Source organism: Babylonia areolata, chromosome 20 (genome assembly GCF_041734735.1).
Source record: "Babylonia areolata isolate BAREFJ2019XMU chromosome 20, ASM4173473v1, whole genome shotgun sequence".
Classification (NCBI taxonomy): domain Eukaryota; kingdom Metazoa; phylum Mollusca; class Gastropoda; order Neogastropoda; family Buccinidae; genus Babylonia; species Babylonia areolata.
Genome location: NC_134895.1, coordinates 43746791 through 43760731, shown reverse-complemented (window position 1 = coordinate 43760731; position 13941 = coordinate 43746791). Strand labels below are relative to the sequence as shown.

The 13941-nt window shown below is 42.8% G+C and overlaps 1 protein-coding gene across 8 annotated transcripts in view; it reads right to left on the bottom strand.

Moving 5' to 3' along the window:
* Window positions 1-13941, bottom strand: part of LOC143295528 (3'-5' exoribonuclease HELZ2-like) — a 52100-nt gene that overhangs the window by 2996 nt on the left and 35163 nt on the right. For all 8 annotated transcript variants that reach the window (XM_076607266.1, XM_076607270.1, XM_076607269.1 and 5 more), the window contains 7 exons: window positions 13152-13289; window positions 12234-12382; window positions 10626-10883; window positions 10126-10347; window positions 4074-4313; window positions 3027-3216; window positions 1616-1783 (listed from right to left, as the gene is read on the bottom strand). In XM_076607266.1, coding sequence (XP_076463381.1) covers window positions 1616-1783; window positions 3027-3216; window positions 4074-4313; window positions 10126-10347; window positions 10626-10883; window positions 12234-12382; window positions 13152-13289 — 1365 coding nt within the window. The remainder of the gene's footprint in view (window positions 1-1615; window positions 1784-3026; window positions 3217-4073; window positions 4314-10125; window positions 10348-10625; window positions 10884-12233; window positions 12383-13151; window positions 13290-13941) is intronic.

Here is a 13941-nt window from a genome sequence, read left to right as displayed (position 1 = left end):
CCTCACTGCAATACCATGCCCAGGGCTGGGTGGGGGAAAAACAAAAACAAAAAAAATGTGTGATTTGCTTATCTCGCTACTCTGTAAATCATTTTACAGCTTAATCTTTTTTGAAGGACTATGACTCTCAATGTGGGAGGCAAAATTGCACTGGCTCTTAGTGCTGCATCCCTGGGGGCTAGTTGAGAATCGCGCCAACACCGACTGTCCTAAAGCCCTCTTGGCCGAGAGAGTGGGGATGTAACTTGGGCAAGACACTCCACTCTATAACCAAATTCTTGCTCATATAGTCAGGACAGCAGCATTACCTCCTCTGCTGTTCTGATGGCCATAGTCGGACATGACTGACTATCATACATACCCTGGTAAATAGAAACTTCGTTTCGTTTCGTATCATATACAAGACTAAAATTACAACAACGACAACACAAACACACGAAACTTCAAGTCAGGTCAGCAACTAACAGAAAGTTCCATAAAGAAAAAAAATGTAGAGAAGTGGTCATGTTGCCAGTACAAATGACAGCCGACAAAAGACTACCAGAAGCAGAAGACCGTGTGATTTGCTTGTCTCGTTACCCGGCTGGTAAATAGAAACTTCGTTTCGATTCGATTCGGATCATGTCTAATATTTTGAAACAGTAACAAAAACAACAACACGAACAATACACGAAAGCACTGAGTCAGGTCAGGAAATAACAGAACGCTCCATCAAAAACAAAAAGCTGTCGTCCACTGTTGACAGTTTCAGTTTCTGTGCCAAGGTGTCAGTGCGTGCAGCCAGTCCCTTCACGCTACACCACATCTGCTCCGGACACCATCACCACTGTTAACACAATCAGACAACAACGTACGGGCATTCGCCAAACATCTTCAATTTTCCTGCGTGCTCTTCATACAGACAAGTGGTCCCTGTTGCCAGTATAAATGACAGCCGAAAAAGGGCTACCAGAAGCTGGTGACTGTCTATGTTTTGTGACCATAATTTATCAACAATGATTGTTAAACGTCAATCAGAAACATCAGCCAGAAACATACAAGGCAGTATTTAGCAAATTTACAAGCAACTTTTCTTCACCACCCACACCCCTAAACCCCTTCTCCCCCTCCCTCCACCCACTGTTTCAGTTTTTCAGTTTCAGGAAGGCGTACGAGCATGCGGACTGACCCAAGTGCACCACATTACATCTGCTTAAAAACAAAACAAAACAACAACAACAAAACACACAAAAAAAAAACAACCAACGGGGGCTGCAGCGTATGAGGGAATGCCTGACCTACGCACATACCTGACGCACTGGTCAGGCCATCCACAGCACACACACACACACACACACACACACACACACACAGAGAGAGAGAGAGAGAGAGAGAGCAGTTTCTCGATGATGAAGAGTCTTCAGGGGAACAACTTGACCTTACAGGCGTCAGCGAACAGGCCTTTAAACTCCACCCAGACAGAGTAGGGTGGGAAATAGGGGGAAGGGAAGGGGGGGGAGGGTAAAATGCCTGACCGATGTATAGACCCAAAGACCGCCCCCTCCACACACACACACACACACATGCAGCACAGCACGGCACAACACAGCACATCATTGCTGACAGCTCAGCTCACCGACGATGAAGAGTCCTTTCCTGGCCCGGGTGAGCGCCACGTTGACCTGGTTGCAGTCGGTGATGGAGCCCAGGTTGGAGCGGCACCAGCCCAGGGTGGGGTTAGGCTCTATCTTGTAGGAGGGCAGGGACCGCACGGTGCTCAGGATCACATAGTCCCACTCCCCACCTGCACACAGTGGAGCGCTGTTTGGTACTGGGCCCTGTAATATCTACACATCACTGCGGTAGTGTTCAAAGTGCCTGTTCTGATTCCACATACGCAGGAGAACACCTACTAATCCCCCTTCTGACGACAATAATCACTTACTTGCGGAGCCTGACCTAGTAAGTGTCACCCCCAGAGTTAATCTGGTGACACTGGAGACTTTGACAGGAACTCATCCCAAGCATGGGAGTGGAATGGGATACAAAGTGTGGTCAACATGAGAACTGGGCATCAAAAGACACATAATCGGTAACACCTTGTTCCTACACCGATGATGAAATGAGAATGAAGATGATGCCACTGCTATGGAGGTCCATGTTAATGTTTGGGCCAACGTGACCAGACTATACTCTACACTCCATTTGAGTTCATGGTACACTCGACTCCACCTCGAAAAGTGCAAGTTAAGTCTTATAAAACCAAAGCCAAATGGAAAGTGGAATTAATTAATTGCTTTCAAAACCAACATTATGATACTTTATTAGTTGACGACATCCTTAAGATTTTTTTAAAATGAAATATTCAATGAAAGTGTTGGGAGTTTCAGGTCAAAATACCAAACTTTTTAGAAAGAAACATGCTCGTTATAAGTGCCAAAGGCAATGTTTTCAATGTTGCATACAGCTGTGAACCAACAATACAGCAACAAGCATAGTTTTAGATCTTTCCCAAGTTTCGTCAGCAAGATAAGGCAATATAACAAATTTGTTGTTGGGCTGTAAACAAATTGATCTGACTTGATTGGGCATGTACCGGTTTTATTGTTAAGCTTAAAGGTCCATAGCTTTTTACGGCCATCGGGACAGTGAATTCAAATCCACTGTGTCTAGGGCTCGGCAGAGAAATGCCGGGCCAATACTCTCCTTCCACTGTTTTAACCTTTCCCAACCGATGGCAGGTTCTCATCCACACCTGGGTGGTAGAGTGATGAAAACTGGAGTAAAGTGTCTTTACCGAGGACACAACACAAGGAACACCGGGGAGGCTACGCACTGCAGACTTAATATTCATCTGTAAAGCTCATGTCTGTTAACTGTTACCTTGGTTTATCAGTGAGAATTATGTATCATGTTCTTTTGTATCAGCCCCTTCAGTATGGGGCCGAGGCCTTAATCTGAATAAACATTCTGAACACCTTGGAAAAGTGGGATAGAAGTCCAGCGCCTAACCAATTAAGCCACAGCACATCGCTGCACTGGTTTACCTTGGCTGGAGACCACAGTGCTGACGTTGATCTTGCCGGCATCGTAGTGGTCAAAGACAGAGTCCGTGTTCTGCCTGATGACCGTTTTCAGCTTCTCCTCGAGCAGGTGGCGCTGGGCGTTGTACTGAGTCAACAGTCGGATGTTGGACAAGTCCACCAGCTTCTTCCGGAGAAACGTCAGGATTTCGATCTGAGGAAATGACAAGAGAAACTGATCGATCCATACAACGAGCTTGGTTTTAACAAAGTTCAAAAACAAACAAACCTCCCCATAACTAGAGTGAACTCTAAGCACCACCCATCAACCCATGGACATCAACAGCACATGATAAAGCTCCCCTCTTTTGTCTTCTTTGTGTTTGTTAAGTTATATGAACTGTTGAGCAACTAAAGATTACTCTAAACCATCATGTTCTCCTGGATGTTGCACTCACCACTTTATAGTGAGCTCCATGCGCCACCCATCAACCCATGGACATCAAACAACACATGACAAAGTTTTCCTCTTTTGTCTTTGTTGTGCTTGTAATTCATATGAACTGTGAAAGCAGTTCAACATTATTTTAAACCATCACGTTACCCTGGACTGGACATTGCACTCATCACCTTACAGTGAGCTCAAAGTGCCACCCATCAACCCATGGGCATCAAACAGCACATGATAAAGTTTCCCTCTTTTGTCTTTGAGTTTGTTAATTCATATGAACTGTCGTGCAATTAAAGATCATTTTAACACCATCAAGTTCTCCTGGACGTTGCACTCACCACCTTACAGTGAGCTCTGAGCGCCACCCATCAACCCATGGACATCAAACAGAACACGATAAAGTTTCCCTCTTATTGTCTTCGTCTTTGTTAATTCATATGAACTGTTGAGGAATTAAAGATTATCTTAAACCATTCATGAACCCGTGGACACAAAGAGCACATGATAAAGTTGCCCTCTTTTGTCTTTGTCTTTGTCTTTGTCAATTCATATGAACTGTTAAAGCAATTCAAGATTATTTCTAAACCATCAAGTTCTCCTGGACTGGACGTTGCACTCACCACCTTGTCTGCCTCTTTCCTGTTGGACTTGGAGCGCTCGTTGCCCTCGTCAGTGGTCACAGTCAGAGTCTCCTCCTCACCCCGCACGTCAATCAGCAGGTGAGGCACCCTCTTGTCCGAGCCAGTGGGGTCGGTGGGCCAAAACCTGAGGAGCGGAGGTCCATTCCACGCAAAACAGGGCCTTGTTACCAGCTTGCCGCAGTAAAACTTGTTGGAGGGGAATTCACAGATGTAAGGGTTCTGGACAGAGGAAACGATGTTTCAGTAAACGCTGGTCTTATGCGATGCTACACACACACACACACACACACACACACACACATATATATATATATATATATATATATATATATATATATATATATATATATATATATAATAAAACAAAGTTGAAATCCAACACCTATTTTGTTAAACAACAACAACAAAAATCTATGTACACACACACACACACACACACACACACACACACACACACACACACACACACACACCAGTCTTTGCCTCAAAAATATTTTGCTAAACGCAAGGTATACAACAGACTGGTAAAACAAAAGAAACGTTCATATAAAAATCCCTTGGTGAAAGAATTAAATGAGGCGCTCAATAAAGATCGAAAATCAGCATGGAAAACAATTGCAACTTTGCAGACAATGGGAGAACAGAACGAATGTAAACATCAATTAAATGTTTCAAAATGGATTTATCATTTAGAAAATTTAATTGGAAAAGACGTGGAAATAAATGATGAGCAAAAAACAAAAGTTCAAGATGAACTGAAAACACTGAAATGTTAGATGATGGTTATACATTAAGTTTCAATAAAGAAATTACTGAAGAAGAAATACGAAAGGCATGCCTAAGTCAAAAAAAGAAAAAATCGCCACGAAGGGACGCAATAACAAATGAGATGATCAAAAGCAGTCTTCCGGTTCTGTTACCTGTCATGCAAAAGCTATATAATATAATATATACAACAGGTATGTATCCAGACAATTGGAAAACTGGTATCAGTATCCCTTTATATAAAAGCGGCAACCCAATGGATCCAAATAACTATCGGGGGATTACACTGACTAATACATTTGGTAAAGTATTCTGCACAATCCTGAATACAAGAATGAATTAATATCTGGAGAGTAACGACGTTCTGATCAAAAAACAAGCCGGATTTCGAAAAAAAACTATAGAACCACGAATCAAATCTTTGTTTTAAAAGAGCTAGTAGATGAGATAATCGAAAAGAAAAAAAGCAGTCGACTATATGGTTGTTTTGTAGATTTTCAAAAAGCGTTCGACAGTGTTTGGCATGATGCAATGATGCTGAAGCTACACCGAATAGGAATAAAAAGTATTGTTTTAATATCATAAAAAAATATGTATACGAACGCTAAAATCTACGCAAAATCACAAGATCATTTCAAAGTAAAATTTATTATTCGAATGGGGGTACATCAGGGAAATACACTCAGCCCAACTCTATTCAATATTTTTTTTTATAAATGATATCACCACAGATATGAACTCCCCAACGATTCACAACATTTCATTTACTAGACTCCCATGTCTTTTATATGCAGATGATTTAGTTATTTTATCATTATCTAAAGACGGCTTGCAAGAAAAGCTTAACATTTTATACTCTTACGGCAGTCAATGGGGCTGACGTTTTAATAGAAAAAAGACAAAAGTAATCGTTTTTTTCGAAAACTGTCCCTAAAATGCCCCTACATTTTAAATGTGGAGAGAACATAATTGAAACAGTTGAAGAATATAAATATTTAGGGGTTATATTTCATAGGATTGGCAACTTAAGTCGAGCACAAGGTCATCTTAAAAATCAAGCAAATAAGGCTCTACATGTGCTACTCAGAACATATCGAAATACAAATATAAATATAGATATCATGTGTCCAGTTATATGATACTTTGATAACGCCTATTTCAACATATGGAGCAGAAGTTTGGTTTCCAAATGATGTTGCAGGAGATGTATCGTTTAATCTATTCGATTTATTCAGTAATTGCATTTTCAACAAATTTCCCCATGAAGGACTTCTTGTCAAGATTTGTAAGCAATTACTTGGTGTACATAAAAGAGCAATGGTTCTCCCCGTTTTAGAATTATGAAGATTCCCTATTAACCTAAAAAATAATATGTCAAGTTATTGGCTATTGGATACACATATTAGAGCTTCCTCAGAATTCACTTATATACACAACATATAAATGCATGTATCGTCAAACAAATGAAAATGTTCAATGGCTACTTTTCATAAGAAATGTATTAACTAGTACTGGATTAGATCATGTTTGGAAAAATCAGTTCACTTTTAGTGTTAAAAGATTAAAGTATGCTATATCCAATAAGCTTGAAAATGAATATGTGAAATTTTGAAAACAGAAACATAACAGTTCATCTAAATTAGAATTTTACAAATTACAAATTATAAAACTGAACCGTATTTAAAGAATACTGCAAATTCACAACACAGGAAAGCACTGATCATGTTACGAATCAGCGCCCATGACTTACAAATCGAACAGGGAAGATATAAAAATACACCGAAAGAACAAAGACTGTGTGATACTTGTAACAGTTTAGAAAATGAGATTCACCTTTCAGACAATTGTGTAACTTGAAGAACAATACTTACAGACACAGATTCCTAATCGATATATGTCGTCCAAATGCAAAGCCTAGTGAATTGAGCTTTCTAACAGAATTACTGCCAAGGCTGGCGAAATTTGTTCATGAATGTTTCTCTACTTAATATGCTCATGTTTATGTTTCATTGTGTCTTATAAAGGTTAAGGTTTTATAACAATAAAAAGTATTCTATTCTATTCTCTCCACACACACACACACACACACACATAGGCCTATGTGTGTGTGTGTGTGTGTGTGTGTAACAGATCAAATGTGTGTGTATTTGTTTTCTTTCAATAGTCTTGTGAGACAAGGAGTGACGACAACTTGTAGGAATGACGTCAGAGCGAATGACGTCAAGTGATGTTGTTGCCTACATGTTTTGCGGTGTTGTTTTTTTGTTTTTTTTCTATTAACTGTAAAGTTCATGCCAGTTCCAGTTCGCTGAACTCAGATATTGTTCCTTGTGCCAGTCACTGCCACTTGACACTTGGCAACCAAAGAATATTCCCATTTGGGGGTAATCCTGCAGTTTAGAATACTAAACTCAGGGGGCCGTTCAAATGAAAAAATAGAGGTTGTTTTAGACTGACCTTGATGCGCTTAGTCGAATGCAACCCTCAGCTAAGCTCTACGGCCACTCCTTGTCAATGAAACAGAGACATAATAAATAGTAAACTCAGTCGGTCACTTCCCGAGCAACTATCGGCGAGCCATTTTGATTGCTGGTGACGTGGTGTTTACGTCAAAATGGCGTGCAGGTCGGGAAGGAGTACTACTTACCGTGCATTTGATCCAGTTTCGTGGCAAAAGGAGTGGTCTTAGAGCTTAGCTGAGGGTTGCATTCGACTCAGCGCATCGAAGTCAGTCTAAAACACCTTCTACTTTTTCATTTTAACGGCCCCTGAGTTTAGTATTCTAAACTGCAGGATTACCCCATTTGGGAACAGTACTACTGACTGAAGGTATTTATTGATGTGTTTTATTTTGCTGAAGAAACAAAATTTTACATTTTTGTTCTTGATAATTTTGTCGCTATTCTGCCATGAATGCTTTCCGTTAAAATGTTGAGAAAGGTCATTGTTCAAAATTACGATAGTTGGATGTTATTTGTTCATGTTATGATTGCAGCACAAGATGAATAATTTGGGAGCTGCTTGGTATTAGGTTTAAACTGTTAACGTTTTAAAATATGTTATAGTGTGTCAGGCGCCTATGGTGGAAGCATGGGATTTTCTCAGGACACACTGCTCACTGATGGACCCCTCCTTCCTACTTCCCTACTCTTCTCCCCCCCCCCGCCCCTTCCATGGCATCTATCCCCACCAACACCCCTCCCCATACCCTCTCTCCCTTCCCCCTTCCCTTGGCCAAGTGCAGAGGGAGCAAGTTATCAAGAAATACAAAGTAAAGATGGTATCTACTCGGACCGTTCTCTTCCTATACACTCCCCTGCCCTTTTCCCTCCCACTTCCATCACCCTCAACCCCGTTTCCTCCCCCCCACACTCCCCCTTACCCCCCATGTTGATCTCTGGCAGGATGGCATCTGCCTCAGTGGTAAGTAAGAGGCATGGTATGGTGTGTTTATCATGAGCTGTTTAGAACAGAATCAGGGCTGTGCGATCTTTCCTCCTCCTTCCCTTCCTCTTTTCATCACCACCCCCTCCTCCTTCCCCTCCCCTTCTCCTTGGCAGTGCCAGGTTCCATGAGAAAAGTGTTGATGTGCAAGTCTAGCACTGTTGGTCCCAGACTGGTCTGTTAACTTCAGCAAATTAATTGGGAAGGTTCTGGGTCAGAAGATAGTTTGATACGGCGCCAAATGGTCAGGAGGATAGAATAGATAGGCAAGTGGGGTTTCTTCCTTTTCCTTGCTTGGGGCAGGCCAGGAGAGCCGGACGGACAAGGCAGTACCATGGGGGCTGTGAGTGTCGAACTAGCATCTACTTTTCGTACTTAGTTGAATGTTTGATTCCTGGTATTGGATCCTGTGACTAACACACTAGTTCAGTGGGATTGTGTTCTGCTACAAGAATATGAAGTAAACCATGAAACATGGGACTGTGAGTAATGCTTGTACTTGTATTTTGCTTTGTTGGCAATTTACTTTCTGGTTTTTGGAAAAAGTTTGGAGTTAGTAGAATTGTGATGTTGTATCACAAAAGCGTTGAGAGACCCTTTTTAGCTGATGTGGTGTTTCACAGTTAATGTAACTGGAATGTGTTGATGCAAATACCATGACTTGTGAGAGAGTATAGCCAGTGAGTGTGTGTGTGTGGTTTAATTGTATTTGAGGCTAGTGACTGAAGGGAAAGTGGTTAAAATGCACAATGTAGCCAACACTTGACTAAATGGAGTACTGGTTTATGGGTATTTGGGTATCTCCCCCCCCCCTCCCCTTTCCTGTTTGCTACAGGTTGGTATTATGGTATGATGCTTGGATATCATGTTTGGGTTTACACTTTGTGCATCTTTGATAAATGAGAATGTTCAGTAACATGTCAGTGGTGCGTCAATTGTTGACATACTGTGGGAACAATGTAAGCATTTAGTCACAAAGAAACACAGAGGTTATGTGTGTGTAGTATCTGTGTAGAATGTTTTGGTTTGCTGCTCTTGGAGTTATTTTGAGGTTTGACCTACCTATTTTGTATGTTGTGATGGTTATATTCAAGGTGAACAAATCTACAGGCTAACTCAGTAACTGTATGTTCATGCTTTTCCATGTGTGTGCACATGGGTGATAATTCAACATGGGGAACATGTGTGACTTGGTAGTTGTGATTACCATGTGCTGTGGTCATATGTTGTATGCAGGTGGGGTAACACATAGCTGTATGTGTTCAGTAAGATTTGAGACCACTGAGAGGCAGTCCTATGTTGGTGCACACAGGTTGCTATATATTTGCCGGATTACTTGGTAACTATATGATTCCCATGTAATAATTTTACCAGTGAGATACTTCGCAGAGACAAAGTACAGATTTGTTCAGTCTTAATGGAAACAGCTATTATTGTAAGGTGATTTAACAGGAGTTAAATATTGGGAGTTTGTAATTGTCTGCCATATATTTGGTGTGACAACTATTATTGTATGGTGGTTTGACAGGAGTTAAACATTGGGTGTTAGTATTTGTCAGTTATATATTTGGTGCACATTACCTTATGTGTCACTGATTGTTGATGGTAAGCTAAATGACGCTTGTTTTACATCTTTACATAGATCTCTTTGATAAGAGAGTGTATGGCTAGATATTGAGTGTCAGAATGGAGAAAGGTTATCTGCTTGGCAGATGTGGTGTAGCATGTATGGATTTGTCCGAACGCAGTGACGCCTCCTTGAGCTACTGATACTGCCTCTTTTGCCAACAGAAGACGGACACAAAAGGCACCGTTTCCTCACCATCCTGTACTGATAGTCCAGGAAGACGGAGTAGGCAGGGAACTTCTGGAAGAGCCGCTCAAACAGGGACTGGTCCAGACCCAGCTCCGCGGCCGCCTGGCACGTGATGATGGGTCTCAGCTGCTTGTGGTCCCCGATCAGCACCAACTGCCGGGGCGTCGTGGCCACGATGGGCACCAGGCTCTGGGGTTCGGGACTCATGGCGCACTCGTCGATGATCAACTGAGGACAGAGAAGCCGCCATCGTCCATGGGACCAGCAGAAATGGAAGATGCTACTGTAGTTTTCACATTCCGCACATCATCAGCATTAATGCTTATGAGCGCGGATGCGTACTTTTGCGCGCGCGCGCGCACACACACACACACACACAGATACTCAACACACATTAACAATTTGCAGGCCCCCACAGACACTGAGCCCCAACACTCAAACATACATACCCAGCCCCCACCCTAACCGGTACATGCACGCACATAACAACGATTACAGTCACTTACCTGGTAAACGGAGTCGTCAGTGCCCATCATAACCTTCCTGTTGCCGCCTACAGAGCACGTGCAAAGCACCACCTCGTGGTGCTTCAGCTCGGTAACAGAAGCCTTGGACACCAGCTTGTAGTACTTCTGCAGCTGCTCTCTGCTGACGCTGTACCGGTCAGGCCAAGTCCGACACTTGTCGAAGTACTTCTGGAACATGGCCAGGTGCTCTGCAAATGGCTTCCCTTCCTCTCGGATCAGATGGTGTAGGGTCACATCCTGTGCATTCACAGAAAGACGGTGAGTATAAAAGCCTTGAGCTGCTCTCTGACAGTGTCGTGTCGTGTCGTGTCGTGTCGTGTCGTGCTGTGTTGTGCTGTGCTGTATTGTATTGTACTGTACTGTACTGTACTATACTGTATTGTACTGTTTGTATTACTATACTGTAAAACTTTTTGTCACAGTAGACACGGGGTCATTGGCACAACAGGCTGTCTACCTAGGTATAGCCCACTGATGGCAGCCATTATGCGCTCACCATTCGTTTCCTGTATCATTCAATCATATTTCGGGTACGCACACATACACACTCAGACAGACATGTAACATTTTACGTGTATGACCGTTTTGGTTATTTACCCCGGCACGTCGGCAGCCATATTCCTTTTTTGGGGGTGTACATGCTGTGTATGTTCTTGTTTCTATAACCCACCGAACGCGGACATGGATAACAGGAATTTCAACGTGCGTATTTGATATTCTGCGTGCGTATACACATGTACGGGGTTCTGGCACAAGCAGGTCTGCACATATGTTGACCTGAAAGATCGGAAAAATCTCCACCCTTTATCCACCAGGCTCCATTACCGAGATTCGAACGCGGGACCCTTAGATTGGAAGCGCAACGCTTTAGCCACTCTACTATTGCCACTCGGCCTTAACCACTCGGCTATTAGTGTGAAAGTCGGGCTGCTCTCCATGGAGAGTGAGCGCTGCCACACTGCAGTGCCGCCCTTATTTTCCCCTTTCCTCGCACAACACCAGCATTGACTGAAACATTGCTTCCCTGTGGATTCTTGTACGTGCGCCGAAGGTATGCCACAACACGGGACCGCGGTTCATCCGAATGACTATCACCATGACCACCAATCAATGTCTGGCTGAGCGGAGGTGTGTGTGTGTGTGTGTGTGTGTGTGTGTGTGTGTGAAAATCCTGATCTGTATACGGGACTCGTGTACACTCGTTTCATAATCGGGTGCATTTCCCCTTTTTGTACCAAGTCACCAAGTGGAAGTCACCGTGCATGGGGGATTCGGTTCGATCGGATCTTGGGTGTATGTGTGTGTGTGTGTGTGTGGGAGGGGGGGGGGTGAGTAGGGATGTCGCCGACAAGGTTCAGAAGATGGGGCAGAAATTTGTTGGTTTATTGATTGTTGTTTTTTGTTGTTTTTTTATGAAGCAATGTGCACACACAACATGACATCAGTGTAGGCCTATGCACCACGAGTAATTTGTACGCATCATATGGACGTTTGCGTTAACATTTTGATCAAAGGATTTGAAATCAGAGAAACGGTGTAACTGTGAAAGGTTCATTGCTATGATAATACACATTGAAGTGTATTCACCTGTAGATCTCGGTCGCTGGTGAGGTCTCGCACCCCCCGCGTGGACTTGGTGTTTTCCACTGGCACAGGATAGTCCTTGTTCTCTATTGCTGACCCGTACACCCTCACGATACTCGGACATTCTGAACCAAGCTTGCTCTTCAGTTCACCTATAACCAGTGGGCCGAATCGGGTTAATGACAAGAGCAATCAGTGGTCCAAACCAGGTGAATAACAAGAATTAACAGTACTCCAAATCAAGTAAATAGGAGTTAACATTTCTCCATTCAAATTAAACAAATGAAATAAGTAATCAATGGTCCAAATCAAGTAAATAATAAAAGTAATCAGTAAATAATACGAAAAAAAGTAAATAATACGAGTAACCAATCAGCTGATACAAGTAAGTGTTATTGCTGAAGAAATGAGCCAGATCCTGCAAAGGCAAAAGTACCATCCAACATATCTTAAACCCGCGTACCCTTTGCGAAACTCACCTCCAAAATGAGAGGTAGATCTAACACATCTTCGTAGACTTCATGAAGGCGTTTGACAGAGGAGAAATGCAAAATTGGGAAATTTTACATCGGAGAAAAGGTAACCAACACCGTCTGGCAACTATTATTCTAAGTGGCCAGTGCAGCACTCAGACAGACTGCTACTGGAGAGTGGTTCTAATTTCGGTTGGAGTTTGCCAGGGCTGCCCTCTGTTACCACACCAAATGGCTAAAAATGATAGTCACCTTACCTACTGGCTGAAAATTATAGTCACCAAACTGACAGGCAAATTACACATTCACCACGATACCAACCACACTGGCCGAAGATTATCGCCATCACCACACCTACAGACTGACGCTTACAGACACAGCTAACAGACACCGCTACACCCACAGACTGAAAATTACAGTCACCATCCACTCATTCGTTGTGACTCACGTGCCACCAGGTCCACGGATTTGTTGGAGGGCCCACAGTAAAGGACGGTCTTCTTGCCCTTGCCTTCAGCCTGCAGCTGTCGGTTGACTTTACAGAACAGGAACACCAGTTTGATGCCCGTCTTCGTCTTTCCCGTGCCTGGTGGAACAGTTTTCACGTATTCGTCGGTACAGGTTCTCTGATTCTTCAAACATACTGAATAATGTTTCCTCATTCAGAATCGAAAGTTTGAGCCTACGCGTATAGTATAACATCATTTCAGTGGTTTCACATCACCTTATTCGGCAAAACTGATACAGGTAAGTCTTGGGTTCGACAGGCTATGAGTGAAATCAGTGCATTAATGTTGCCATGCCACTGAACACTGCCGCAGTAATGGGTTAAAGGTTAATAAGGTTAATGGTTCCACAGCCTTGTACGGCTGTATGGACAGTGAAATAATATCCACTGTGCCCAAGCCTCAGCGGGGCACCAGACCTCCCTTCCGACGCTTTTCACCCTCAACCAAAGTCAGGTACCCATTCACATGTGTGTGGAGTGAAGAAAATCGGAGCAAAGTGCATTTCTAAAGCACACGACGCCATGCCGACATGGGGCCTCGAACTCTGATCATTGATCATTGGTGAACTACAGTAAGAAGTCCGGCGCCTAACAGACTCTGTGTGCTAATATTCTGTGTGTGTGTCTGTGTCTCTGTGTGCATTTTTCACTTTCTGTTTTGTTTTGTTTCCTTTAATCACTTCATTTCAATTCATTTCATTTTAATAATCAAATCACGTTTCACACAAAA